This window comes from Ammospiza nelsoni, chromosome 7 (assembly GCF_027579445.1).
Source record: "Ammospiza nelsoni isolate bAmmNel1 chromosome 7, bAmmNel1.pri, whole genome shotgun sequence".
In the NCBI taxonomy this organism is placed as follows: Eukaryota; Metazoa; Chordata; class Aves; order Passeriformes; family Passerellidae; genus Ammospiza; species Ammospiza nelsoni.
This window is the reverse complement of record NC_080639.1, coordinates 24,047,879-24,069,925: the sequence shown is the minus strand read 5'-3', so window position 1 is coordinate 24,069,925 and position 22,047 is coordinate 24,047,879. Positions and strand designations below refer to the sequence as shown.

The following is a 22,047-nucleotide window of genomic DNA, read 5'->3' as shown; positions in this document are numbered from 1 at the left end:
GCGGGGTCCGCGGCCGGGAGCGCCGGGAGCGCCGGGAGCGCCGGGCGCCGCGGGGCCGCCGCCGCTGCCGCGCCGGGAGCGCAGGTGGGAGCGGGCGGAGCGGCAGAGGGGGGGCAGCACGAGGGGATCCGGCCGGCGGGTGACGCGCCGGACCCCTCGGGGGAAGGGCTGGGGCACTCGGTTCCCGATCCTTCCGTCGTCCGGCGGAGCGAGCGCGGAGCCCAGGATGGGCGCGCGGGGAACCCGCCGTAGCGCCCCCGGGACCCCCGCCCCGAACAAAGAGAGGGGCGGAGCGGCCCCGCGCCCCGGCGGCCTTTGCGGCCGTCGCTCGGCAACGCCGCGCCCGGCCCGGGGCCCGGCGGGTGCAGCGGGGCCCGGCCGGGGGGCGGCGGTGGGGGCGCCGCGGCGGGGCTGAGCCCCGGGCGCCGCTCCCGGCCCCCGCTGCGCCGTGGCCTGCGGGAAAGGGAGGGGGCTCGGGGGCCCGGGGCGGGCGGCAGCAGGTGGGTAAGTCCCGGCGCCAATGAGCAGGCGCTGGGCTCCCCTAGCAACAGTGCCCGCGCCAATGGGCGCCGCGAGCCGCCCGCACCGCTGCCCGCAGCCCGGCCCCGCAGCCCGTGCCGGCCCGTGCCATCCCCGCACCGGCCGGCCAGCCCTGCCATGCCGCATCCCCGGGCCCCCGGGCCGGCAGAGCCCTGCTCGCGCTCCTCACACTATCGCCCATCCCCAGGAGGGCCCGAGCGTCGCGTCTGGGCTCTGCGGGTAAAGTCCAATCCTGCTTAGCGTCCCCCCGCGGGCTCGACAAGGGGCCCGGCGCTTGGCTGCCCACTCCCTGCCCGCCTGCTTCCTTGGGATTAGGCTCTGCTCGGCTTCCCCACGGGGATTTGCCGGGGCTGGTGTTGCCTTCTCCAGCCAAAGGGAGGAAGGAGGTTGTCGGCAAGGGATGAGATGCCAGTGGAGCCCGTCTGGGCAGCAGCAAGATGCTGGGCAACAGGAAGCCATGCCTACAGCCTTTGCCCTCTTCCCAGCTCCTTCCCAGAGTGCTGTTTTTGTGAGCTGTCCTGAACTGGCCGCATAAACTTGGCACTTGAAAGGAGTGATGTTGGCCTGGGGACAATTTGTGACAATAAACCCATTCTAAACCAACTGAGCCTATAAAGGGACTAGGGGAGTGAAGGGGTGATGGAACTGGCTCCAGGTGGGAGCAGGCAGACGGACGCTGTAATTAGGTTTAAACTGAAGCTGGATCAGTCTTTGCAGGGGATTATGACCCCTCCATCTGTGTAGGCGCTGCAGGGGGCCCGGTAACTGTTTGCTCAGCATCCCGGCGTAGCCACAGTGTTACGGGTGAGCCCTGGGTAAGGGGCAGTGCCAGCTACAGCTGGTGCCCTTCCAGCCCCATGGATTGGCATGGGAGGGCTGGATCTAGCATGAAGGCCCAATTTGTTTTTACAAGGACAGTGAGAGCTGGAGAAGAGATGAAAAATAGCCAGAAATATGATTAGAGGATTGGAGAAAATGCCTTGGAGTACAAGCTTAAAGAGCTCAATCTGTTTAGCCTATAAAAATAGAAGACTGAGGGGTGACTTAATTACTGAGCATAATTACTTCACAGGCAGAAAATACCAAGTTGTGGAAGTCTCCTGGTAATCGAACAGGGAAAGGGTGCCGGAGAGGCATGGGCAGGAAATTGAAGTCACAGACAAATTATTAAGCGACACGAAGCTCCCAGGGACACAGGCAGATTCTCTGGGGACAGCACATCCCTTCAGCCACAGGTTGGGTGACTGTCTGCACCCCCACTGATGAGGCTGTTCCCCCATTCCCTCTGTTCCTACCCACACAGTGGGGGGACAGAGCAGGATTTCTGGTAGCCAGTGGTGAGTGGTGGGATGGCTGCCGGGCATGTGCCACCAGTTCCTCCATTCTCCTTGTCTCTCTCCCGCCAGGTGGGGCGGGTGCCGGGACACAGTTCTGCTGGCGGGCTATGAGGCAGGAGTGGAGATTCTGATGCCTCTCCCAGGAGTCTCCAGAGCCATGACTGCAACTGTGCAGACACTGCGGTTCAAGCTGCTGCCGCACGAGCCAGGCCAGGAGTGGGGGCACAGCTGCCAGCAGGAAATTGAGCGTCGCTACCAGGTGGTGCCCTCAGTGGTGTGCGCCATGTGCTGCCTTTTTGGCATCATCTACTGCTTCTTCGGTGAGCCAGGCCAGCCCAACAGCTGGTGGGGCAAGTGGGGAGGAGGGCAGAGGGGAGCTGGGGGGTGCTGGCCATCCCCTCCCTGACTATGGTGGTCTCTCCACAGGCTACCGGTGCTTCAAGGCTGTCATGTTCCTGACGGGGCTGATGTTCGGCTCTATCATCATCTTCATGCTGTGCTACAAGGAGCGGGTGCTGGACACACAGCTGAGCGTGGAGGCCTCAGTGGGCATTGGGTTGGGCATTGGGGTCTTGTGTGGGCTGGTCACCATGCTGGTGCGCAGCGTTGGCCTCTTCATGGTGGGGCTGCTCCTGGGGCTGCTGCTGGCGGTGGCCACACTGGTGGTGATGGAGCAATTCTACCACCCACCAACGGTGTGGATCCCCATCGCACTGCTCTTGGGGGTGGGCATGCTCTTTGCTGTCCTCACACTGCAGTGGCAGCGCTTCTTCACCACCCTCTCCACCGCCGTCTTCGGCAGTGCCATCATGACCGTCACTGTCGACTACTTCATCGAGCTCTTCCTCCTGGTGCAGTACATCTATGAGCGCATCAAGGTGGCCCCTGCTCGCCCCGTGTGCTGGTACAGCTGGGTCATCCTGGGCATCTGGCCGCTCCTCACCACACTGGGTGTCCTGGTCCAGTGGAAGGTCACAGCTGAGGGCTACTCCCATACAGAAGGTGTGTGGGGAGTGTGGCAGATGGGCATGGCACAGGGGGAGTGTAGGAACTGGGAACCTGGGGACTGGGGTGGATGTTTCCAGCATGCAGTTCACAAGATCAGATACGGGGTTCAGGACTCTGTGGTGGCACACTACCCAAGGGAGACCTGGTTGCACAAAGCTGGTGCTGGTTTGGCTGTGGGGATCGTTTGGATGTGCTCCCCAGTGCTCACAGGCCGCTTTGCTCCACAGTGATCATCAGCCGGCAGCAGCGCCGCGTGCAGCTGATGCGCATCAAGCAGCGGGAGGACCGAAAGGAGAAGAAGAAGAAGCGGAGACCCCACCACCCCCCACCCCACCAGCACAAGGCCCACCCCCCCGAGCCTGCTTACCGCCGCAAGCCCAACCCTGTGCGCCGCTTTGATGGGGACGTGCTCTCCCCCGTGAGTCCCGCAGCCAGGGTAGAGATCTCCCCCAGTCTCCACACTCATTCCTTCTCCACACTGGGGGTTGGGGCATGGAGAGGTGCCCAGGCACCAGCCAACATCTGAGCTTCTCGAGGGATGAGACTGGGGATTGGGGTGTCCCAGGGATTGAGCAACTCAGGTTGGAATGGGCCATTCCTACCATGGAGCACTTCAGCCTTTGCAAGCAAATGGAAACTGCTGGCCAAGAGCACTGTTGGCATAGCAGAAATAAGCAGTAGGCAAGGTGCAAAATGCCCAGGGGAGGGATAAGACTGTGCTCCCTGCTGTGGCCAGCTAGTGGAGGGCCTGAGTGCTGGGAATTTCACTGGGCTGTTTTTGAGGGGGGGGGCAGGGAGGGGCTTCAGCAGCATTTAGGATGGGGTGGAGTGGTCCAGGAGCAGAGCCCCCCTCACTTTCTGTTCCTCTCTCACAGAGCTACATCCAGAGTTTCCGAGAGCGGCAGACAGGACCGTCTCTGAACAGCCTCATTGCCAGCTCCCATGCCGTGGTGGACCTGGACTATGACTGCAGCTCCACTGTGCCCCTCACCTCGGGCTCTGGCCCTGCTGTGAGGGTATAAGCCAACCCAGTGACCTCGAGCAACACCAGCACCCCAGCCTGCTCTGACAGAACCCCTGAGACAGGCAGGGCTTTGTCCTCGGCCCCAAGTGGCCACATGCAGCTTGGGGCTGCAGATGGAAACCCTTCTTGGAGACACATGGGACTTGTCTGGGGAAGCCCCAGCTGCCAGTGGGGCCCAAAGGTGCTGGGAAAGCCCTTTGGCAGGGACTCAGCCCAAGGACCAGAACCCATGGACGTGCAGTGCGAGTGGCTCTGCTGGGGTGGTGGGTCCCCGAGCCCCCACTGCTGTGCATTACCCTATGGCCCGGGCACGCTCATCCTGCATCTTAACGTTTCCCCATATTTGAGTCCCTCCCCTTACCAGGAGCAGCTCCCCACCCCATTGCACCCCCAGCAACTCCCCAAGTGCCTGTCCCCTATGTCCCTTCCTCAAAGAGTAGGTCCCATGGCCCTTTTCCCAGCAGGGAATCCCCTGAGCATGTGAGCCCTGTCCCACCCTGTCCCCAAGAGCAGCTCCCAGGCAGTGTTTCCCAAAATCTGCCTCCTCAGAAGATCCTCCTGCCCTAGCCACCCTCCCTACACCCCAGAGCAGCTTGCCACTCCTTTTTCCCAAGCTGGACCGGGGTGGTCCTGGGGCAGAGACTGCCACGGCCAGGTGGTTCCCAAGGTGATGCTGGCAATCGGTGCCTGCCCAGCGGGAGCTGCGCTGGCAGGGTGCATCCCCCACAAAATGTTTTGATGGGAGACAGGACACTGGCTCCAGCCTTTGGGCAAAGGCTGGGCTGCCTCAGGGATGCAGGGACCCCTGCAGCATCAGAGACCGTCGCTGTTTTGCTGGCGACTGGATTTTTATAGTGGCCGGGGGACCCTGGGGCAGGGCAGGGCAGGAGCCCCTGCCCAGAGCACTGCTGCGGGCAGAGGCTCACGCCTTGTATATATTTCTCTTGCTGTGATTTGTATTAACTTATTATGGAGTGAGCCAGGATTTCCCCATGGCCAGGCAGGCAGGATGGTGGTGAGACTGGACCAGGGAGCCCTCGGCTTTGGGAGCCCCCCCAGCCCAGCCCAGCCCAGCTGGCCCCGCTGCCCCAGGAACTGCATGTTTCTGCCAGGCACCCCCTTCCCGCAGCATTGTGCTGCCATACCCCTTTTCAGTCTCTTTTGTAAATGTGCCAAACGCTGTTGAGGCCTCGGCCACACAGTAAAGAGCCTTTCGGAGTCTGGCGTGCAAAGCCAAGGACTGTGGGGAGCGGGGGGCAGGGGTGAGGGGGCCCAGAGGGCCGGGCTTCCAGGGGTGCTGAGCAGGATGTAGAGTGGTGCCACAACCTTTTCTCTTAATGAGACCCCAGCTTGCTGGTGTGGAGGAAGCCATGTCAGAAAAAAAGGCTGTTTAATGCAGAGCCCTGAGGTTGAAGCAGGCTGGGGATGGTGTCCATGTGTCTGTGTATGCCAGGGGGAGCATGACCCCATCTCTCAGCAGTGGCATCTGTCAGTCCATGCAGGCCCTGAGAACTGCATCCTGGCTTCTAGCTCCCTGTGGGAACAATGGGAGTCAGAGTGAGCTGGGGCATTGCCAGAGCAGCTGTGCCACCCAAAAGTTGTATCCCAGACAAGGAGGATCAGAACCCTGACGCTGTATCAACCTGCTGCCTCCAGCCCAGCACTCAGACTCTCACAAGCAATGGGGGACAGGGACACGGGTTCTGGTGTCCCTTTACTGTAAGGCACAGCAGCACTGGCAGCTGTCAGTGGGTGTCCCTTAGGTGCCCACTCACCCTCCACAAGGAGCCGGGCAGTGGAGCGGTCGTCGAAGGCGTCGCAGGTGTACGAGTCCTCGTCCTCGGGGCCCACGTGGTGAATGATGAGTGTGCGGTAGCAGTCCAGGTTGCAGATCTCATACTTGTCACCAGCAAAGATCTCGGTGTCCCCACGGAGCCAGCGCACGCGGCCCCGGGCGTGGGACACGGTGCACTCCAGTGTCGCCTTGTGCCTCGCCAGCACTGTCTTGTCCCGCAGTGGCTTCACAATCCGGATTGGCAGTGCTGGAGGTGGGGACAGGGTGTCAGCACTATGGGGTGAGCAGGCTTCCATGGGCACACCACAAGCTGATCTGGTACACCCCAGCCCTGGTGCTGGAGCCCAGCCAGACCTTGCAGCCTGCACTGGTACCTTCCACCTGCAGACTGGCCTCCGAGGTGACTGTCCTGGCTGTGAAGCGGATGAGTCCCTGGTCCTCAGGGCGCACACCACAGAACAGCAGGAAATGCCGGGTCCCTGGGGAGGGAGAGGCTGGCTCAAGGCAACAGCAATGCACACCCATAGGAAGCAGGGGGACAGGGACCTCCCTTTGTCTACACAAACTCCCCTTGCTTGAATTTGCCCTATCCCAGCCCCAAACCGGGTGTGGAGCCACCTGCATCCCTACCTTCTTGCCGTATCTTCACTGTGCTGGAGAGCTTGATCTTCTCCCCGTCCCGAAACCACTCGCCCTTCACATCCCCGTGTGACACCTCGCAGGTGAAGACTGCATTGTCACCTTCCCGGACCTGGACGTCCTGCAGCTCCTGCACAATGTGGACCTGGCGCTCTGCAAGTAATGGACAGGGTGCCAGGGCAGCCAAGGATGGGGGGAGCAGGCAGCGCAGGGTTTAGGGGTGTACACCCTGCTGGGAGCTGGGTGACCGTACCCTGTACGTGCAGCACGGCGGAGGCCTGGCAGTCACCTGCATCGCAGGTGTAGCTGCCGGCGTCGCTCAGCTCGCAGCGGCTCAGCTGCAGGATGCGGCGCCGTCCCGCCGAGTAGATGCGGCAGTTGGGCCCTGGCCGCAGCTCCTGCCCGTCCTGCACGGAAGCAAACAGGCAGCACCCCACTGCTTTGGCCCCTCTTCTCTGCCTGCAGCCCTGGCAGGGAGGGCAGCGGCCAGGGGACAAAACAAGGAGGAGGACATGGCCAGGTGCTGGTGGAGGGGACAAGGGTGAGCCCTCACCTTGAACCATTTCACCTCTGCATGGGGGCGAGACAGCTCACACTCAAAGCTGGCAACCCCCGTCTCTGGGACCCCCAGGTCTCGTGGGACCCTCACCATGGTGACTGGAGGCTCTGAGGAGTCAGGACACAGGACAGGAAGGCTTGATTGGACAAGGCATGGATTTGGGGCTGCAGGGAAGAGTAGCTGTGCCTGCAGCATTTCAGCATGGGGTGAGAGTGGCACCACCCATGGGCAAGCACTCATCAGTGGTGTTCCAGCTGGCTCTGGACCCAGACCCTGGCTGGGTGTCCCCACTGCTCAGTTCACATCTCCTCCCTGAGGACAGGGGAACACTTGCCAGCACTCTATCACCCCTGCTGAGGACAGGGGAATGCATGTGCCCAGTGTGGCCCAGCTCAGCCTCAGTGTGTCCCAGTGCAGAACAGCAGCAGGTCAGACAGCGCCAGTGCCACCCACCCCCAGCCTGCCCCAGGGACCGTACCCCGCACACGCAGGTGGGCACTGCAGCGCAGAGTGTCAGCAGTGAAGGTGACGGTGCCTGAGTCTTCCAGTGTGAGCCTCTCCAGTGTCAGGCTGTGCCCGCAGCCTGTGGCACTGATCTGGCACGTACTACTGGGCTTCACCCGGATGCCGTCCCGTGTCCACACCCCGGTCACGCCAGGGTGAGACAGTTCCAGGTGAAAGGTGGCTGTCTCCTTCTCAAAGGTCTCCACATCTGTCAGCGGTGTCCGGATCGACACCTTCCGGGCTGTGAGGGACCCATGTCTGTGAGTAGGTGTCTGCTCCACTGCAGAACCCCAGCTCCCAGTCTGTGCTTGCTGGAGTGATCATCTAAATCCAGTTGTTTGTACAGGACTCCCACCCCTGCCCATGCACCCACCTCTCTGAGCACCCCTTCCAGCCAAGTACCAGCTCTGCCCACATGCTCCCATTGCAGCAGTTGGGTACCCTCCCTGTCCCCATCCCCTTCCCCATTGCCTTCCACCCCCATTCCGGTACTCACGCTCCACGTGGAGCTTGGCCTGCGTGCGGTCATGCAGGCTCTCGCAGCGGTAGGTGCCGCGGTCAGCAGGGCCGAGGCAGCAGATGGTGAGGGTGCGCCGGCACCCCGACTCCCGCAGCTGGTACTTGCTGCCTGGCTGAAGGAGGATGCCCTGCTTCAGCCACTGCACCTCGGCAGCCTCGTGGCTCACCTCCACCTCCAGGCACACGTCCCCCTGCTCCTCTGCCACCACATCCTGCAGCTTCCGCACAAACAGCACCTGTGCCTCTGCATGGCCCGTGTGGTGGGTCAGCAGCCGGCCCCAGGGCTGTGTCCTGGGCTGAGCCCCAGCTTTGTCCTTCCCCCTCACCTTGCACACTCAGCCGAGCTGTGCTCACCAGCCCCTCGGCATTGGCTGTCACAGTGCCTGCATCACCTGTCTGGCACTGCCGGAGAGTGAGGCTGTGGCACAGTCCACACCTTGTCACCAGCAGACGCTCACTGGGGACCACGGGCTGGCCATTCAGCTGCCATGTCACAGCCACATCTTCGGGGGATACCAGACACTTGAAGGTGGCATCCTCACCCTCCAGCACTGTCAGGTTCTGCAGTTCCATGATGATCTCCACCACCCTGGGGACTACAGCCAGGTTGTCAGGGCACAGCATAAGGGACCCCCCGTCATGTGGAGACGCTGAGCATTTCTGCAATCCTGACATCGCTGTGCCAGCATCCCCACCACCCCCATGGAATAGGCGTCCCCCAGGTGGTGGGGATGCCTTGGGCTCACCCTGCACCGTCAGCGTCGCCAGGGTCTGGTCGTCGTTGGACTCGCAGCAGTACTCGCCGGCATCCCCGGGCTCCACGCGGCTCAGCACCAGCGACCGCTCCCGTCCCTCCGCCGTCATCTGCCGGCGGGGGCCAGGCGCCAGCACCCGCCCGTCCTTCCGCCACACCACGTCGCCCCGCGCCTTGCAGAGCTCGCACCACAGCACCACCCGCTCGCCCTGCCGCGCCCGCACGTCCGACAGCCCGCGCAGGAACTTCACCCGCAGCTCTGCACAGTCAAACCCCCCAGATCAGCACCCGCTGGCACCGCAGGGGGATCCCCGGGCACCCCCACTGCCCCCCTGCCCCCACCTCGGACGGTCATGTCGAACTGCATCTGGTCGTGCGGTGAGAGGCAGGTGTAGGTGCCCGCGTCCTCCATGGCCACGTTGAGGATGATGAGGCTGTGCACGCGGCCGTCCCGGCGCAGCTCGCAGCGCTCCCCGGCCACCGCCGCCTGCCGCGGGCCCAGCCAGGTGACATCGCAGCGCTCCGTGGAGGTGACGGCAGAGAGCACGGCACTGCCGCCCTCCAGCACCAGCAGCTTCTCCTGCTCCTCTCGTTTGTTCACGAACAGCACGGGTGCCTCTGCCGGAGGAGCACTGCGCTCAGCTGTGGCCCTGCCAGCGGCACAGCATGGCATGGGGATGCCAAGCATCCCGGCGTGAGGCAGGATGAGACTGCACCTGCCCCTGACATGGGCGAGGGACACCTCCAGGCTCACCTTTCACACGCAGTGTGAAATGCACCTCATCAGCACCGGCGTCGCAGAGGAAGATGCCACCGTCACCCAGTTCCGCTTGCTTGATGGTGAGGCTGCGTGTGGGACCCTCGCTGCACACCAGCAGCCGCCCACCTGAGCACAGCGTCTGTCCATCCTTCTGCCACTGCACTGCCGCTGTCTCCAGGGACAGCCGAGCCACCAGTGTCACACTGTCCCCCTCCTGCACCTCCAGCGGGCTCTGCGCCTCCTCCTTGTTGACAATGCACACAGGCCGGGCTGAGGGGTGCAGGGGACAAGACAGGGTTCAGGGATGTCCCCACAGTGTGGGGCAGTGCAGGGATAGCAATGCTTCAAGAGGAGAGGTGATCCTTCAGTGGGTCACCATGGGGCAGAAGGGCTATGGGGCTGGCTAGGGGTCATAGTGGGACTAGACAGGGGTCCCAAGGGGCAGGCATGCAGGATAGAGAGGTCTGGCAGCTCAGGGTTCCCTCAGGGAAGGGACAGCCGCAGAGCCCATCACTCCCACAGCACTCCCTGTACAGGCAGCACCGCTGCCATGTTGAGACCATTAATTTAATTGTACTGCCCACCCAGAACACCTTTCTGGGAAGCCAGGACACCCGCCTGCAACAGGCCCCCTCCCACCCTGCACAGCCCTCCATCTCCAGCTGATAAGGGTCCAGGCTGAGCTCAGCCTTTGGCAGCTGAAGCAGGAGGAGAGGCGCCTGGGAGCCAGCCAAGGCTAAATTTAAACAGCCCCTGGCTGGGGGAGGCAGCAGGGACATGTCTCGCCACGACCCTGACGTGTCTCTTTCTAACCAACGGCTCCTGGAGGGTTGGGGACAGGGCTCCCACCCTTCCCTGCCATGCTGCCACCCCGGCCTCTGCATCAGCAGGGTCACAAAGGCTTCCCCTCCCCTTGTGTCTGTGGCACGACCCCACCATTCTGGGGGTCCCTGGGTTCTGAGCCAGCTCACCCGACACCTCCACGTTTGTCACCATGCGGTCGCTGGCAGCATCACAGATGTAGCACCCCGCGTCGCTGGGCTGTGCCCCAGTGATGGTGAGCTGCCGCAGCACCCCGCGGGCCTCCAGCTGCACCCGCTCACCCGGGTGCACCTCCTGGCCATTCCGGAGCCAGCGCACCACGGCGTCGGGCCGAGAGAGCTCACAAGCCAGCACCAGGTCTTCCCCAGCCACCAGGCAGCGATGTGCCACGGCACCCGTGCTGCCCACAATGGTCACCGGTGGCTCTGGGGCTGGAGAGATGGGCTGTCAGCCCAACAGCAGCCTGTGCTGGGTGGCACAATAGCCACACCCTGTCCAGACTCCTCTGGCTGCAGCTGAGCAGCGCAGGGGTTTCCACAGGGCCACCATACAGATGCAGCCCACTCCCCATGTGCCCCCCACCAGCCTCCCTGTGCTCACTGCCACCCAGCCCAGCCTCACACCACCCTGCCAGCAGCCACAGACCCACCTCACTCCTGTTCCCCCGACCATCCCCACCAGGACCTCCTGCTCACCTTCTACAGTGATGAAGAAGACGATGCTGTCATCACCAGTGTCACAGAGATACTCCCCAGCATCCTTGCCCGTAGCACCCAGGATCACGAGGGATCGGCGCACCCCGTCCTCCTCCAGCCGCACACGCCCCGTGTCCTGCAGCTTCTCCCCGTCCTTGTACCACTTCACCTCCCCGTGGGTGTGTGAGAGCTGCACCTCCAGCACCAGGTCCTCCATGGCCTGGCAACGCCGGTGGGTAGGCAGGACATCCTTCTCCAGGATCCTGACCAGTGGATCTGCAGCATCCAGCACCAATAGGGCTGAGGTCTCTGGGGTTTGTGCACCCAACACCCACACCAGGCTCTTCCCTACCCTCATGCTCACTCAACACTTGGATGGTGAAAGTCACTGTGTCATTGGCGGTGTCACAGGTGTATTTTCCAGAGTGCTCAGCTTGGGCAGCGGGGATGAGCAGCCGGCGATGGACACCCTCCTCCTCCAGGACCAGGCCACCCCCAGCCTCGAGCCTGACACCCTCCTTTGCCCAGCACACGGGTGTATCTGCACGGGACAGCTCACAGCACAGTGTCACTGTCTCCCCCGGGGACACCGTCATGACAGGGACAGGTCTGCAGGGCTGCAGGATCCTCACCGGGGGCTCTGCAGGTATGGCATATCTGTGATACAGAGCAGCCCAGGGACAGCACAGCCCTGGGCACCCCTCTGCTGCCAGCCCCAGGTAAGCCCCTGTGCTGGGTGACCCAGAGGATGGGCACCCACTGTGGCCAGAACCACATCAGCACTGACCTGACACCTTGACATCGAAGGAGACGGCCTCGTCCTTGGTCTCGCAGATGTACTCGCCTGCATCCTCTGCACTGCTCGTGGGGATGAAGAGGCAGCGCCAGGCCCCCTCCACCAGCAGCTGCAGGTTGTCAGTCTCGTCCACCTCCAAGCCGTCCTTGAACCAGTGCACCGGAGCATCCGGCACGGAGAGCTCGCACCGCAGTTCCACACACCCCGGCGCCTGAACCAGCAGCTCCAGTGAGCGCTGTGGAGGCTGCAGGATTCTCACTGGTGGCTCTGTTGGGGGTGTAGAGGAAGAGTGTGTGACCTGTTCAGTGCTCTGCTTCCTGCTCTGCTGTGTCTATTTGCTGTCACCTGTATCCCTGTGCCCACGTGGCTGTATGGATGCTACATCCTCTCACCCCAGGGCAAAGAGGATGGAACTGCTCAGAGCAGGGGCAGCAGGCACAGAGATGGAACTGCATGCCCTCCTCCACAATGCTGAGGGCAGGGAGCAGGGCTGGGGACCCCAGAGCACAGAGATGGGGCAGTGCTACCCTTTCCAGGATGTCCCTGCTGTGCCACCAACCTGCCACCAAGATGGAGTAGGAGACAGATGCATCGCTGGCATTGCAGAGGAACTCCCCTGTGTCTTGTATCCGGGCACAGGGCAGCACCAGGCGGCACTGCAGCCCTTCCTGCTCCAGCACCAGTCTCTCGCCCACCTCCACTTCTTTGCCATCCTTGTACCAGCGCACCGGGGACACTGGGCGGGACAGCTGGCACCACAGCTCCACGCGCTGCCCGACCATGTAGGAGTGAGAGGCCTCCTTGTTGGAACTGACAATCCTCACTGGTACCTCTGCTGGGGACATGGCAGGGCTCAGCTGTGCTCCTGAGTGAGTCTCACGTGAGGACAGGAATCCCCTGGGCAGCTCACAGCTCACGGTCAGCCCAAAGCTGGCAGCATTGTCCCCAGCATGGCACAGGTACCCCCTGAGTCAGGCAGTGCAGCTGCAGCAATGTGCAGCATCTGTGAATGTCCCTCTGAGCAGATGGCCAGGACCTGCATGGGGACCACAGCCTCCCTGTCCTTCAGCCAGTGGACAGGGGCATCTGCAGGGGATACCTGGCACTCCAACATCAAGGGCCGCCCTGCTAACGCCTCCCAGAGCTGCTCTGCCTCCAGCACTGGGGTGAGGCAGACCCTCAGGGCTGAGAGAACCAAGACCTTGTGTCACTTGGCCTCCCATCCTACCTGCCCTGGCAGCTGTGGCCATGGATATCCCAGCCCTGCAGTGCTGCAAGCTGAGGGAACAGCAGGGCTGGGGTGTGAGGTGGCATCACCCAGAGGCAGGCAGATGGTTGTGCTCTGGAGTGTAGGGGGGGCAGTGTGACACAGAGCTCTGGGAGGAGACAGACCAGCTTGTATGCTCCTGCCCACATCCCCTTCCAGCCCAGGGGCATGGGCAAGGAACTGCTCTCAAGGAGATGACAGGCAGCTGAGGTGCTGAAACCACAGCGTGAGCAAGGAGCTGGGGCAGAGGGAGAAGGGGCAGAGGGATGTAGGTGTCTGTTGTACCCACCTGCCACGGTGACTGTGTAGAAGACAGAGTCCCCACCAGCATCACAGACAAACTCCCCTGTGTCCTGTGGCCGGGCGCAGGGCAGCACCAGCTGGCACTGCAGCCCCTCCTGCTCCAGCACCAGGCTCTCACTTGCCTCCACCTCCTCCCCATCCTTGTACCAGTGCACGGGGGCTGCCGGGCGGGACAGCTGGCACCACAGCTCCACACGCTGTCCGGCCATGTAGGCGTGGGAGGCCCCCTCGTTGGAGCTGACAATCCTCACCGGCTCCTCTGTCATGGAGAGACGTGGGGCTCAGCCAGGACATAAGCACCAGAGCTAGTGATGGTGGCCATCACAGCCCTGTGTGGAGTGATGGCTTCACCACTTGTTGGCTTTAAGGCTGGAAGACACCAATCATCTACATTCTACATAGCACAAGCTTCTGCACCATCGTGCCTAAGTCTCCCTCTTCTCCTCACACACTACAACCAGGAGGAGCACCAAGCTTTGAACTGGCTGTAAATTGCTGCAGTGCCCTTGCTCCCACGGTACCTGCCCTGCTTTGCCCTGTGGTGGAGCTGAAGGTTGTGGAGGGAGGATGCATATAGGCAAGCCCCAGCACTGATAACCACTGTCTGTGGTGCCAGCACCAGCCCCTGCAGCTGCTCTTCCAGGGGCTGCCCTCCCCTCTGCCTATCTCCCCATTCAAGTGCCAGCCAGTGCTTCTGTCCTGGCTCAGCCTTGACATTTGCTTATACTGTGGCACAGGAACGTGGTTTGCTTGCAGCCAGCAGCCCCATCCCTCCAGCTTACCAGGACCCAGGACTCAATTCCAGATTGCAGTAATCACTAAAATCACCATTAATTTGCTATATAAAATGTGTGCCACTGCTCGCACCGCCCCTCTGAATTGAGTCAGAGCTCTAAAGACAGAGGGGCTCCCAGCACAAATTTTATCTGACCAGCCCTCCTCTCTCCTGGGAAAGTTCAGGATGCCATCTAGAGCCAGCACTGCCTGCCTGGCCTTGCACATTGCAGACAGCCGTAGCTGGTCTCGACTCTGGTGCGCACAGAGCCCACGGCTCCATGCGGGCACAAGGCACAGCCAGCTCTGGGCCACAATGGTGGACAAGCACAACCTGCCCCTCTACAGCCCTCATCTGCTCCGTGCTGGGTGTCCGGGTGGAAGCTTCCCAGACAGCTCCCAGCTGCGCTGCCCAGGCTCAGCAGCACAGCGCTGCCCCGCAGAGTGCGGAGCGGTGCGGCGCCGCTTCGCAGCGATTAACCTGCAGCACGCTGAGCCTGCATCCGCCCAGCCCCTGATCAAAGCACTGCCGGCCGCCTCCCTGCCAGGACCTGCTAAAAGCAATTACATTGCTGGAGTGCAGCTGGAGATGTTGAGCAGCGCTGAAGTGAGGGGATGGATAATGTGCCAGCCCGCAGTGGGCAGCATCGCTCTGGCCTCAGCCTCTCGCTAGTTCTGAGGGAGCTCCAGTGCTCAACAGCTGACAGAAAACCCAGAGGATGCTGGGGATGGCAGAACTTGAGGCAGGCAGGCTACATGCCATAACAGCCTGATAGCTGAGATGCCTCAGGGAAACCCAAGCGTGCCACAGCAGTGCTTGACTGCAGCAGCCAGCCTGGCACTTGTGCCAGAGAGGTGTCAGCCTGAGCCTCCAGGCACCCACCCCCAACCCTGCGGTGACATTGATGTCCAAATCCAGATTGAACCAAGACAACCTCCCTAAGACCCTTCTGTCAAAGTTATGCAAAGCTGCTCAGCCAAAAGGCTGAGCTTCAGCAGATGGTGTTCCCTCTCCCAGCCTAGGGAAGCAGAGCTCTCCATGCCCCACACTCCCACACAGCACACAACTCCTGCCTCTTCCCAAAGCCCATGCTGCCTGTCCTTCCCACTGGCAATTTAACCTTTATCTCACTAGAACCCCCTCCCTTCCTCACCCTCCCAGCAGTTACCACTCTACTGACTCTTCAGCTTCTCTTATCACTCATCCTATCTTCACTCCTACGTCCTTGGCCATCAACTTTGGCCCTTTGCCGTGTGTTAATATCACAGCAAGGCTTTACCACTGTGGTCACATCACCTTTCAACTGGGCTTGAGCTCTGCCCCTGCTTGCCTTCCTGTGGTTGTGGGATGTGGGTTTTGGGGCCAGCAAGGGGAAGCCTTTAGTTTGCTTTTAGCTTTCATTATCCTGTGCCAGGCGGTGACGCCAGCAGCCGCTCCACAGCCGGGGCAGCCGCCCCAGGTGCTGAGCCCTGCTCCCATCCAGCAAACACCTCCCAGCCATCGGTCTCCAGGCAACTGCTCATTTTCAGGTCAGCAATTAACGCTGTCCATCAGAGCAATGACCAACCATGAGTCACCCCATGCCAGGTGCCAGGCCCACTATTTTTAGGACCTTGGAGGAGGGCTTGGTTACTAGCCATGGCAGAAGTCCGGCAAACACCCTGGTGTGCAGGTGCTGGGTGCTCTCGTGTGCTCTAGTGTTTCAGACAGGCTGAGTGAGCTGTTCCCTTTGGCCCCTGAGTCCCACAAGGACCCCAACTGAGCAACCAACCAAACTGCTGGTGAGCACCTGGCAAGATCAAGTCTGACAAGTATCCCATCACAGCGGGTGACAGTAGTACTGACACCAGCACATGTGTTGTGGCATCCTGCACCAGCAAAGAAAGCCCCCTGAGACCCTACCAGCCCTCCTGCATCACACTCACCTGCCACAGTGATGGTGTAGAAGGCAGAGTCCCCACCAGCATCACAGACGAACTCCCCTGTGTCTTGTGTCTGAGCGCAGGGCAGCACAAGCTTGCACCGTGGCCCCTCCTGCTCCAGCACCAGGCTCTGGCCCACCTCCACCTCCTCTCCATCCTTGTACCAGCGCACGGGGGCTGCTGGGCGGGACAGCTGGCACCACAGCTCCACACACTGTCCGGCCGTGTAGGTGTGGGGGGCTTCCTCGTTGGAGCTGATGATCCTGACTGGCATCTCTGCCGGGGATAACGTGGGCCTCAGCATGACTGGCTGCAGCTGTCAGCCACATGATGGGGCAAGAAGCAGGGCAGGAGCGCTATCAGGAGGTAAGGGCCAGGCTCCCACACACGGTCCCCAGCTCACCGGTCACGGTCACCACGAAGCTCACGGCATCATCCCCGGTGTCACAGGTGTACACCCCAGTGTCTGAGGGACACGCTGAGCGGAGCAGCAGCCTCCGCACGCAGCCTTCTGCCTGCACTGCCATAACGTCATCCAGGGGCACAGCCTTGCCATCCTTCAGCCAGCAGACAGGGGCATCTGGGGTGGACACCTGGCATTCCAGCAGCACAGGCATCCCTGCTGGCACTTTTCGGAGCCGTTCAGCCTCAGACACTGGGGCGATGTGGACCTGTGGGGCTGAGAGACATTGAGGAGCGGTGAGAAGCATCCTCCAGCATGACAGCCCCTGCTGCTGGGGTCCTGGTAGGACCCCAGGATGAGTGCGCTGATCACCTTGCACATGCAGGATAGCCGAGTCCCTCACACCACCGGACACAAAGGTGACCTGGGCCCCACTGTCAACCAGCCGTGCTCCTTGGATCAGCAGCGAGTGCTCCATCCCATGGCGCTGTACACTCCACCGGCCGCCCGTGTCCTCCTCAGGCAGCCTGGCACCGTTGAGGAACCAGGACCCATGAACCGCAGCCGACAGCTCCAGGGAGAACTGTGCATCCTCGCCATCCCTCACCCACGCGTCCTGCAGACCCCTCTCCACACGAGCTGCTGGGGCTGGAGCACAGTTGTATTCAGCCCCAGTGGCACTGACTACCAGCACACTGTGGCACGACATCCCAGCTTTTGCCTGTCTCCTCACCAAGATGCACGGATCCCGGGAACTCCACGGGGCTGCTCCTGCCGTGCTTGTTGGCGGCAGAGATGCGGAAGCAGTAGTCGGCCTCGCGGGGCACGCTGTCGCCCAGCACCCGCACGCTGCTGGGCAGGTCGGTGGCAAGGCACTGCACCCACTCCCCTCCCGCCACCTCCCGGCGCTCCAGCAGGTAGTGGCTGGCGGGGTGGAGGTGGGAATCGGGTGCGGGACACCAAGTCAGCAGAGCCGTGTTAGTCTCCACCACGCTCATCTCAGCTGCCACAGGTGCGCTCGGAGGGTCGTGCTTCACACCTGCAAGTCACAGCCCAGGTTGCCTGCTTGGGGAGGCTCTAGGTGGGACGGCAGAAGGGCTAAGTGGGGATACACAGCCTGTTTCTTTGGGGATTCTCTCTCTGGTGGAGAGGACAGTCTTGCTCTCATGTAGCTGGCTACAGGGGTTTGTGAGTGCCTGTAAAGCTGGGATCCTGGACCCCTGCTCAAAGCCCCCTCCCCAGAAAACACATCGCAGCATCACCCCCCCAGCATATTGGGTGCCTATTCCATCCCCCCTTCTGCATCATCCCTCTCAAACAGGCAGGAGAGAGGGCACATGACCCCTTCAAAGCTGGAGCTTACACTTGACTCGGAGCTGAGAGGATGTCTGCGACTCCCCGACAGTGAAGGAGATGATGCCCGCGTCCTGGCGGGTGACGTGCACCAGCACCAGGAGGTGTGTCCTGCCGAAGCTCTTGAGCACGGTACGGGGTGACTCCCGTAGCTGCAGCCCGTCCCGGCTCCAGCAGCTGCCCTCCACCACATCCCGTGTCTCCACACAGAAAACTGCATTCTCCCCCTCCATCACATCCAGCTTCCGTGGCAGCCGCTTCGCAATCACCCCTATGAGAAGAGATATATGAGGGAGGAATTCTGGGGACCAGGATAGGCTCTTTGAGGTGGGAGAGGAGGAGGAGGAGGAGGAGGAGGAGGAGGAGGGGCAGCAGCAGGCACCAGCCAAATGGAGGGAAGGCAACTGCAGGGGGCAGTGGATTCCCCGGGCAAGGGGAATAGGAAGGCAAAGCTGTGCTACCGGAGGCCTGACCCCACCTCGGACAGAGACCTCGGCGATGCTGCGTCCTTTGTCCTTCATCTGGCAGAGGTAGATGCCGTCGTCGTCGATGCGGGCATCGCGGATGGTCAGGCGCCGCACCACCCCCTGCTCCTCCATCACGTACTTGTGGCTGGGCTGCAGCTCCCTGTCCTCCAGGTACCAGGAGGTGGGGATGGTCTCCAAGGGCACCTGGCACTCCAGCACTGCGTCCTCCCGCTCTGCGACCTCCACGTCTGCCAGCTGCACCTGGAACCGCAGCCGGTGCTCTGCCACAGAAGAGACAGGAGCTTAGGGCATGTGGTGTACAGCATCCACTGTCAGCCCTTCGCTCAAGGTGCTCCCAGCTCACAAAGAGCAGCAAACCCTTGTCCCTCCTTTGCCCTCTCCTTTGGCTTGCAAGAGACAGACACTGCCCTGACAAGGACATCCCCCAGAGCAGGGAGGACCAGGGCACAGCCTGGGGAGACACAGGGATGCCTCCAGTATCTCAGCAGGGAGTTCTGGAGGATGCAGGAGCATGGAAGCCAGCATGCTGTAGCAGGCATCTCAGTGGAGGGGAGCAGTGGGGTGCAGGCAGGGGCTGCACCAGTTCTGGGTAACCCCAGCCACGGGCTGTCCCCAGCTGGCTGGATGGCTCGGGGGGAATTGGGCAGCTGCCAGCGCAGAATGTTGGAGCCGTGCCCTGCAGGGGTGGCTGCCAAAATCACTCAGCACTTCCAGGGGAATTTGTCACCAAGGCACTCTCCCTCTTCCCTGTTTGTGGCTGGACACCTGCAGTCATCTCGAGAAGCCACACCTCTGTTTGCAAGGAGAGAGACATGGAGCAGGACACAGCTCCTGGAGAAGCCCACAGCTCTGTCCTGAGGAGCCTGGGGTGACCCTGGCTGCACGGGGCAGGAAGAGCCCAGGGATGCTGGGCTCCCACACAGACACACCCCTGCCAGAAACTTCCCTGAGCCCCCAGGTCCCGGCCACCTCTGGCACTCCTTGGGCGTGTTCCTACCTTTCACCTGGAGCTGCACTGCGCTCAGGGTCTGGCCAGCAGTGTTGGAAGCGGTGCACATGTACAGCCCCTGGTCCTGAGGTTTGCAGTACAGCACCTTGAGGATGAAATAGCCCTCCCGGTCCTCGTAGATGAGATGCCTGCGGCCGGGGGCGAGGGGCTCACCATCTTTCTGCCAGATGATCTCTGGCTTGGGCTTGCCAGTAACGTAACAGCGAAACTTGGCGTGCTTCCCTGCGCTCACGGCAAATGCCTTGGCCCCTGGCACCCTGGCTGGCACTACTCCATTGGGCACCCAGGTCTCCGCTGCCAGGCGCCGTCCCGCTGCATGTCGCCGCCACCGCTGCCGCTCCACCAGCGCCTCGGCACCATCGGCCGGGGGGCAGCCATTGGGGAGCCCGTCCGGCAATGCCCGGGGCTCAACCAGGAGCACAGCAGCAGCCAGGGCCTCCTGGGAGCCGCTGCGTGCCCGGCAGACGTACACTCCTCCATCCTGGGGCCGGGCACTGAACAGCTTCAGGAAGTGCCAGTCCTCTGGTTTCTGCCCCACTGCAAAGTGGCTGCTCTCAAAGAGTTCGGAGAGCTTGTGCCCATCCTTCTCCCACTCCAGCACAGGGCAGGGCTGCCCAGACACCCTGCAGGTGAACATCACGTCCTCCCCCCGGCACACCCGCAGGGACGAGGGGGCAATGAGGAAGGCAGGCGCGATGCTGCCTGAGCATCCCTCCTCCTCTCGCCGCTCCGCTGGCTCCACCCTGAGCATGGTGGCAGCGTAAGTCTCACCAACGCTATTCTTGGCCCTGCAGACGTAGAGTCCACTGTCCTTGGGGGTGGCACAGGACACCAGCAGGCTGTACAGGTCCCCTTTGGACTCCATGTGGAAACGGCCCGAGGGCTCGATGGCATTCTTGTCCTTTTCCCAGAGGATGCTCGGCTGGGGATCACCCATAATCTGGCAGCTCAGGACCGCATCGGTGCCGCTTTGGACCGTGAAGGCGCGTGGATAGGCCAGGAACCTGGGGGCTCCCCCAAACCCCTCCATCACCAGCTCCCCAGGGTCACAGCAGGCAGCTGGCTGGAGCAGCAGTGGGGACCATCAGCCTGGGGGGATGTACACACAGACCAGACTGGAGGCTTGGGCTTCACCAAAGAGATGGACCAGTGTGGAGCCCCCAGCCAGGAGGGACCCACACCTGGAGCCAAATCCCCATCATGGACCCCCTGCCCTGCTTCAGGAACATCACCCTCATTCGGAGCAGCACAGCCCCACTGGATTTGCCCCCGAGTCACCCAAATCATGCATTTCCCAGCCCAAGGCAATAGGAGAGGTGACAAAAGGTGGCTCTTTGCACGCCGGGGGGGCTGAGACACTTGGAGCTTATCCCAGGGTTGCAGAGGGGACTCCAGTTCCAGAGATGGGGGACCCCTGTCTAGACAGGGAGCATGGGCAGCTGCTTGCTGGGTGCTGCGGCTGGGGGACAGCAGAGGCGAAAGGGCCCCCGCCCGCCCCTTCCCCACCCGCCGGGCATTCACATTCCTGCAGTATCGGGTGGTGGCAGAGCCGCATTCCTGCAGCATCTGGGCCGGCTCAGCGGGCAGGTGCTGACACGGGGCTGTCACGGGCCCGAGGCCCCGGCTGGACCCGGGCTGGGACTTCCTCCCAGACTTGGGTGGGCAGGGGACCCCCTGTGCCACCCCTCGGGGCAGTGCCCTGGGACAAAATGGGGCTCCGGAAAGGGTGCCCCTTCCAGAGAGTGGTCCCACAGGCAGGATCCAGCCCTTGTGCACTCAAAACTACAGCTGGAAATCATCAGTCCCAGGCAGAATAAATGAAAGCCGGGGAGGTGGGTCCTGCTTTTGCAGGGCACTGCCTCCATCCCGGCTTTGTGGGTAACCGTGCCCACCATCAGGAGCAGGAGTGGGGCAAGGTGCTCTGTGGCACCCCCCGGTTAGTGCACCCCACCCTCTGCTCACACCATGGCCAGGACAGGGGCAGGGTCGTCTGTGACTTGCTCAGGCAGGGGGAGGGGAAACAAAAATACTTATTGAATGAGCCAGAGGGTAGGAGAGGGCTGGTCCCCAAGGAGCCACAGGGACTGCGGCCAGCTTCTCCTCCCAGAGCCCTACCCCTGGGACAGTGCACCCATCCAGAGCCACCTCTCCATCCACACGGCCCTTACCCGTGGGCCACCCCACAGTAGCTCCTTCGGACATAAAGGGACGGCTCTGATGGCTCAGCCACGCCATTGCACCCTACAACCCCTCCTTCCCCGGCCCCCCTGCCCCAGGCAGCCCCCAGCCCAGCCCCTGCCCCTCTCAGGTACCTCGCTGTGCCGCGTCTCCCTGCGTCTCAGTGCCGGCACCCAGCTCCTGCTGCTTCTCCCAGCTCCCCTCTGGGGTGTCAGTGCGCAGGGACCAAATGTTACAAATGCCTGCAGCTGCTGTCCCCAAAAATACCCTCTGATGACACGCGGGCTTGATAAGAGTGAGCCTGCTCCGTTCAGCGCCTCGCCGAGGCTGGGCTGGCCTACCTATGTATAGCAGCCACCCCAGGGAGCTGCAGGGGTGCTGCAGGCCTGGCTGTGCCTCTGTGCTGCCCCAGCCAGCAGCGAGGGACAGCGTGCCCTGTGGAGAGCATGGCATGGTGTGCAGGGTGTGCTGTACCCTGAGCTGGACACCAGACTGCAGTGGGACAGGACGTGTCACCCGGGACATGCTGCACGGGGGGATGTGCTGCACTGGGTGCTGCATGAGGTGCCAGGGATGTGCAGGACACTGAGCTGTCAG

The 22,047-nt window shown here is 62.2% G+C and overlaps 2 protein-coding genes across 2 annotated transcripts; one reads left to right on the top strand and one right to left on the bottom strand.

The window, feature by feature from the left end:
- Positions 1 to 5,127, top strand: TMEM198 (transmembrane protein 198). The gene is made up of 5 exons (XM_059476267.1): positions 1 to 84; positions 1,947 to 2,197; positions 2,304 to 2,879; positions 3,113 to 3,303; positions 3,761 to 5,127. Exons 2-5 carry the CDS (start codon positions 2,008 to 2,010, stop codon positions 3,905 to 3,907), a joined length of 1,104 nt encoding a protein of 367 aa, XP_059332250.1. The 5' UTR covers positions 1 to 84; positions 1,947 to 2,007; the 3' UTR covers positions 3,908 to 5,127.
- Positions 5,128 to 5,282: 155 nt separating this feature from the next.
- OBSL1 (obscurin like cytoskeletal adaptor 1) lies at positions 5,283 to 21,507 on the bottom strand. Its single transcript, XM_059476512.1, has 27 exons — positions 21,388 to 21,507; positions 20,779 to 20,925; positions 19,261 to 20,335; positions 18,254 to 18,523; positions 17,786 to 18,046; positions 17,156 to 17,461; positions 16,795 to 17,070; positions 16,423 to 16,698; positions 16,023 to 16,295; positions 13,309 to 13,581; positions 12,312 to 12,584; positions 11,744 to 12,019; positions 11,321 to 11,596; positions 10,957 to 11,232; positions 10,411 to 10,692; positions 9,434 to 9,709; positions 9,022 to 9,297; positions 8,672 to 8,938; positions 8,252 to 8,521; positions 7,903 to 8,169; positions 7,381 to 7,647; positions 6,897 to 7,009; positions 6,597 to 6,750; positions 6,335 to 6,496; positions 6,079 to 6,183; positions 5,685 to 5,951; positions 5,283 to 5,443 (listed from the first exon to the last, which is right to left on the bottom strand). The coding sequence occupies exons 1-27, from the start codon at positions 21,505 to 21,507 to the stop codon at positions 5,436 to 5,438; spliced, it is 7,092 nt and encodes a 2,363-aa protein (XP_059332495.1). The 3' UTR covers positions 5,283 to 5,435.
- Positions 21,508 to 22,047: the final 540 nt, after the last annotated feature.

What these genes read in the sequence shown, in the direction of transcription:
- TMEM198 (XM_059476267.1), top strand. Translation starts at nt 2,008, where the DNA reads ATGCCTCTCCCAGGAGTCTCCAGAGCCATGACTGCAACTGTGCAGACA. An exon ending in GGGCTACTCCCATACAGAAG is followed by an intron (nt 2,880 to 3,112) that starts GTGTGTGGGGAG and finishes TTTGCTCCACAG; the next exon opens with TGATCATCAGCCGGCAGCAG. An exon ending in ATGGGGACGTGCTCTCCCCC is followed by an intron (nt 3,304 to 3,760) that starts GTGAGTCCCGCA and finishes CCTCTCTCACAG; the next exon opens with AGCTACATCCAGAGTTTCCG.
- OBSL1 (XM_059476512.1), bottom strand. Translation starts at nt 21,507, where the DNA reads ATGGCGTGGCTGAGCCATCAGAGCCGTCCCTTTATGTCCGAAGGAGCT. An exon ending in CTTCGATGTCAAGGTGTCAG is followed by an intron (nt 11,597 to 11,743) that starts GTCAGTGCTGAT and finishes CCATACCTGCAG; the next exon opens with AGCCCCCGGTGAGGATCCTG. An exon ending in AGTGAAGATACGGCAAGAAG is followed by an intron (nt 6,184 to 6,334) that starts GTAGGGATGCAG and finishes CTCCCTCCCCAG; the next exon opens with GGACCCGGCATTTCCTGCTG.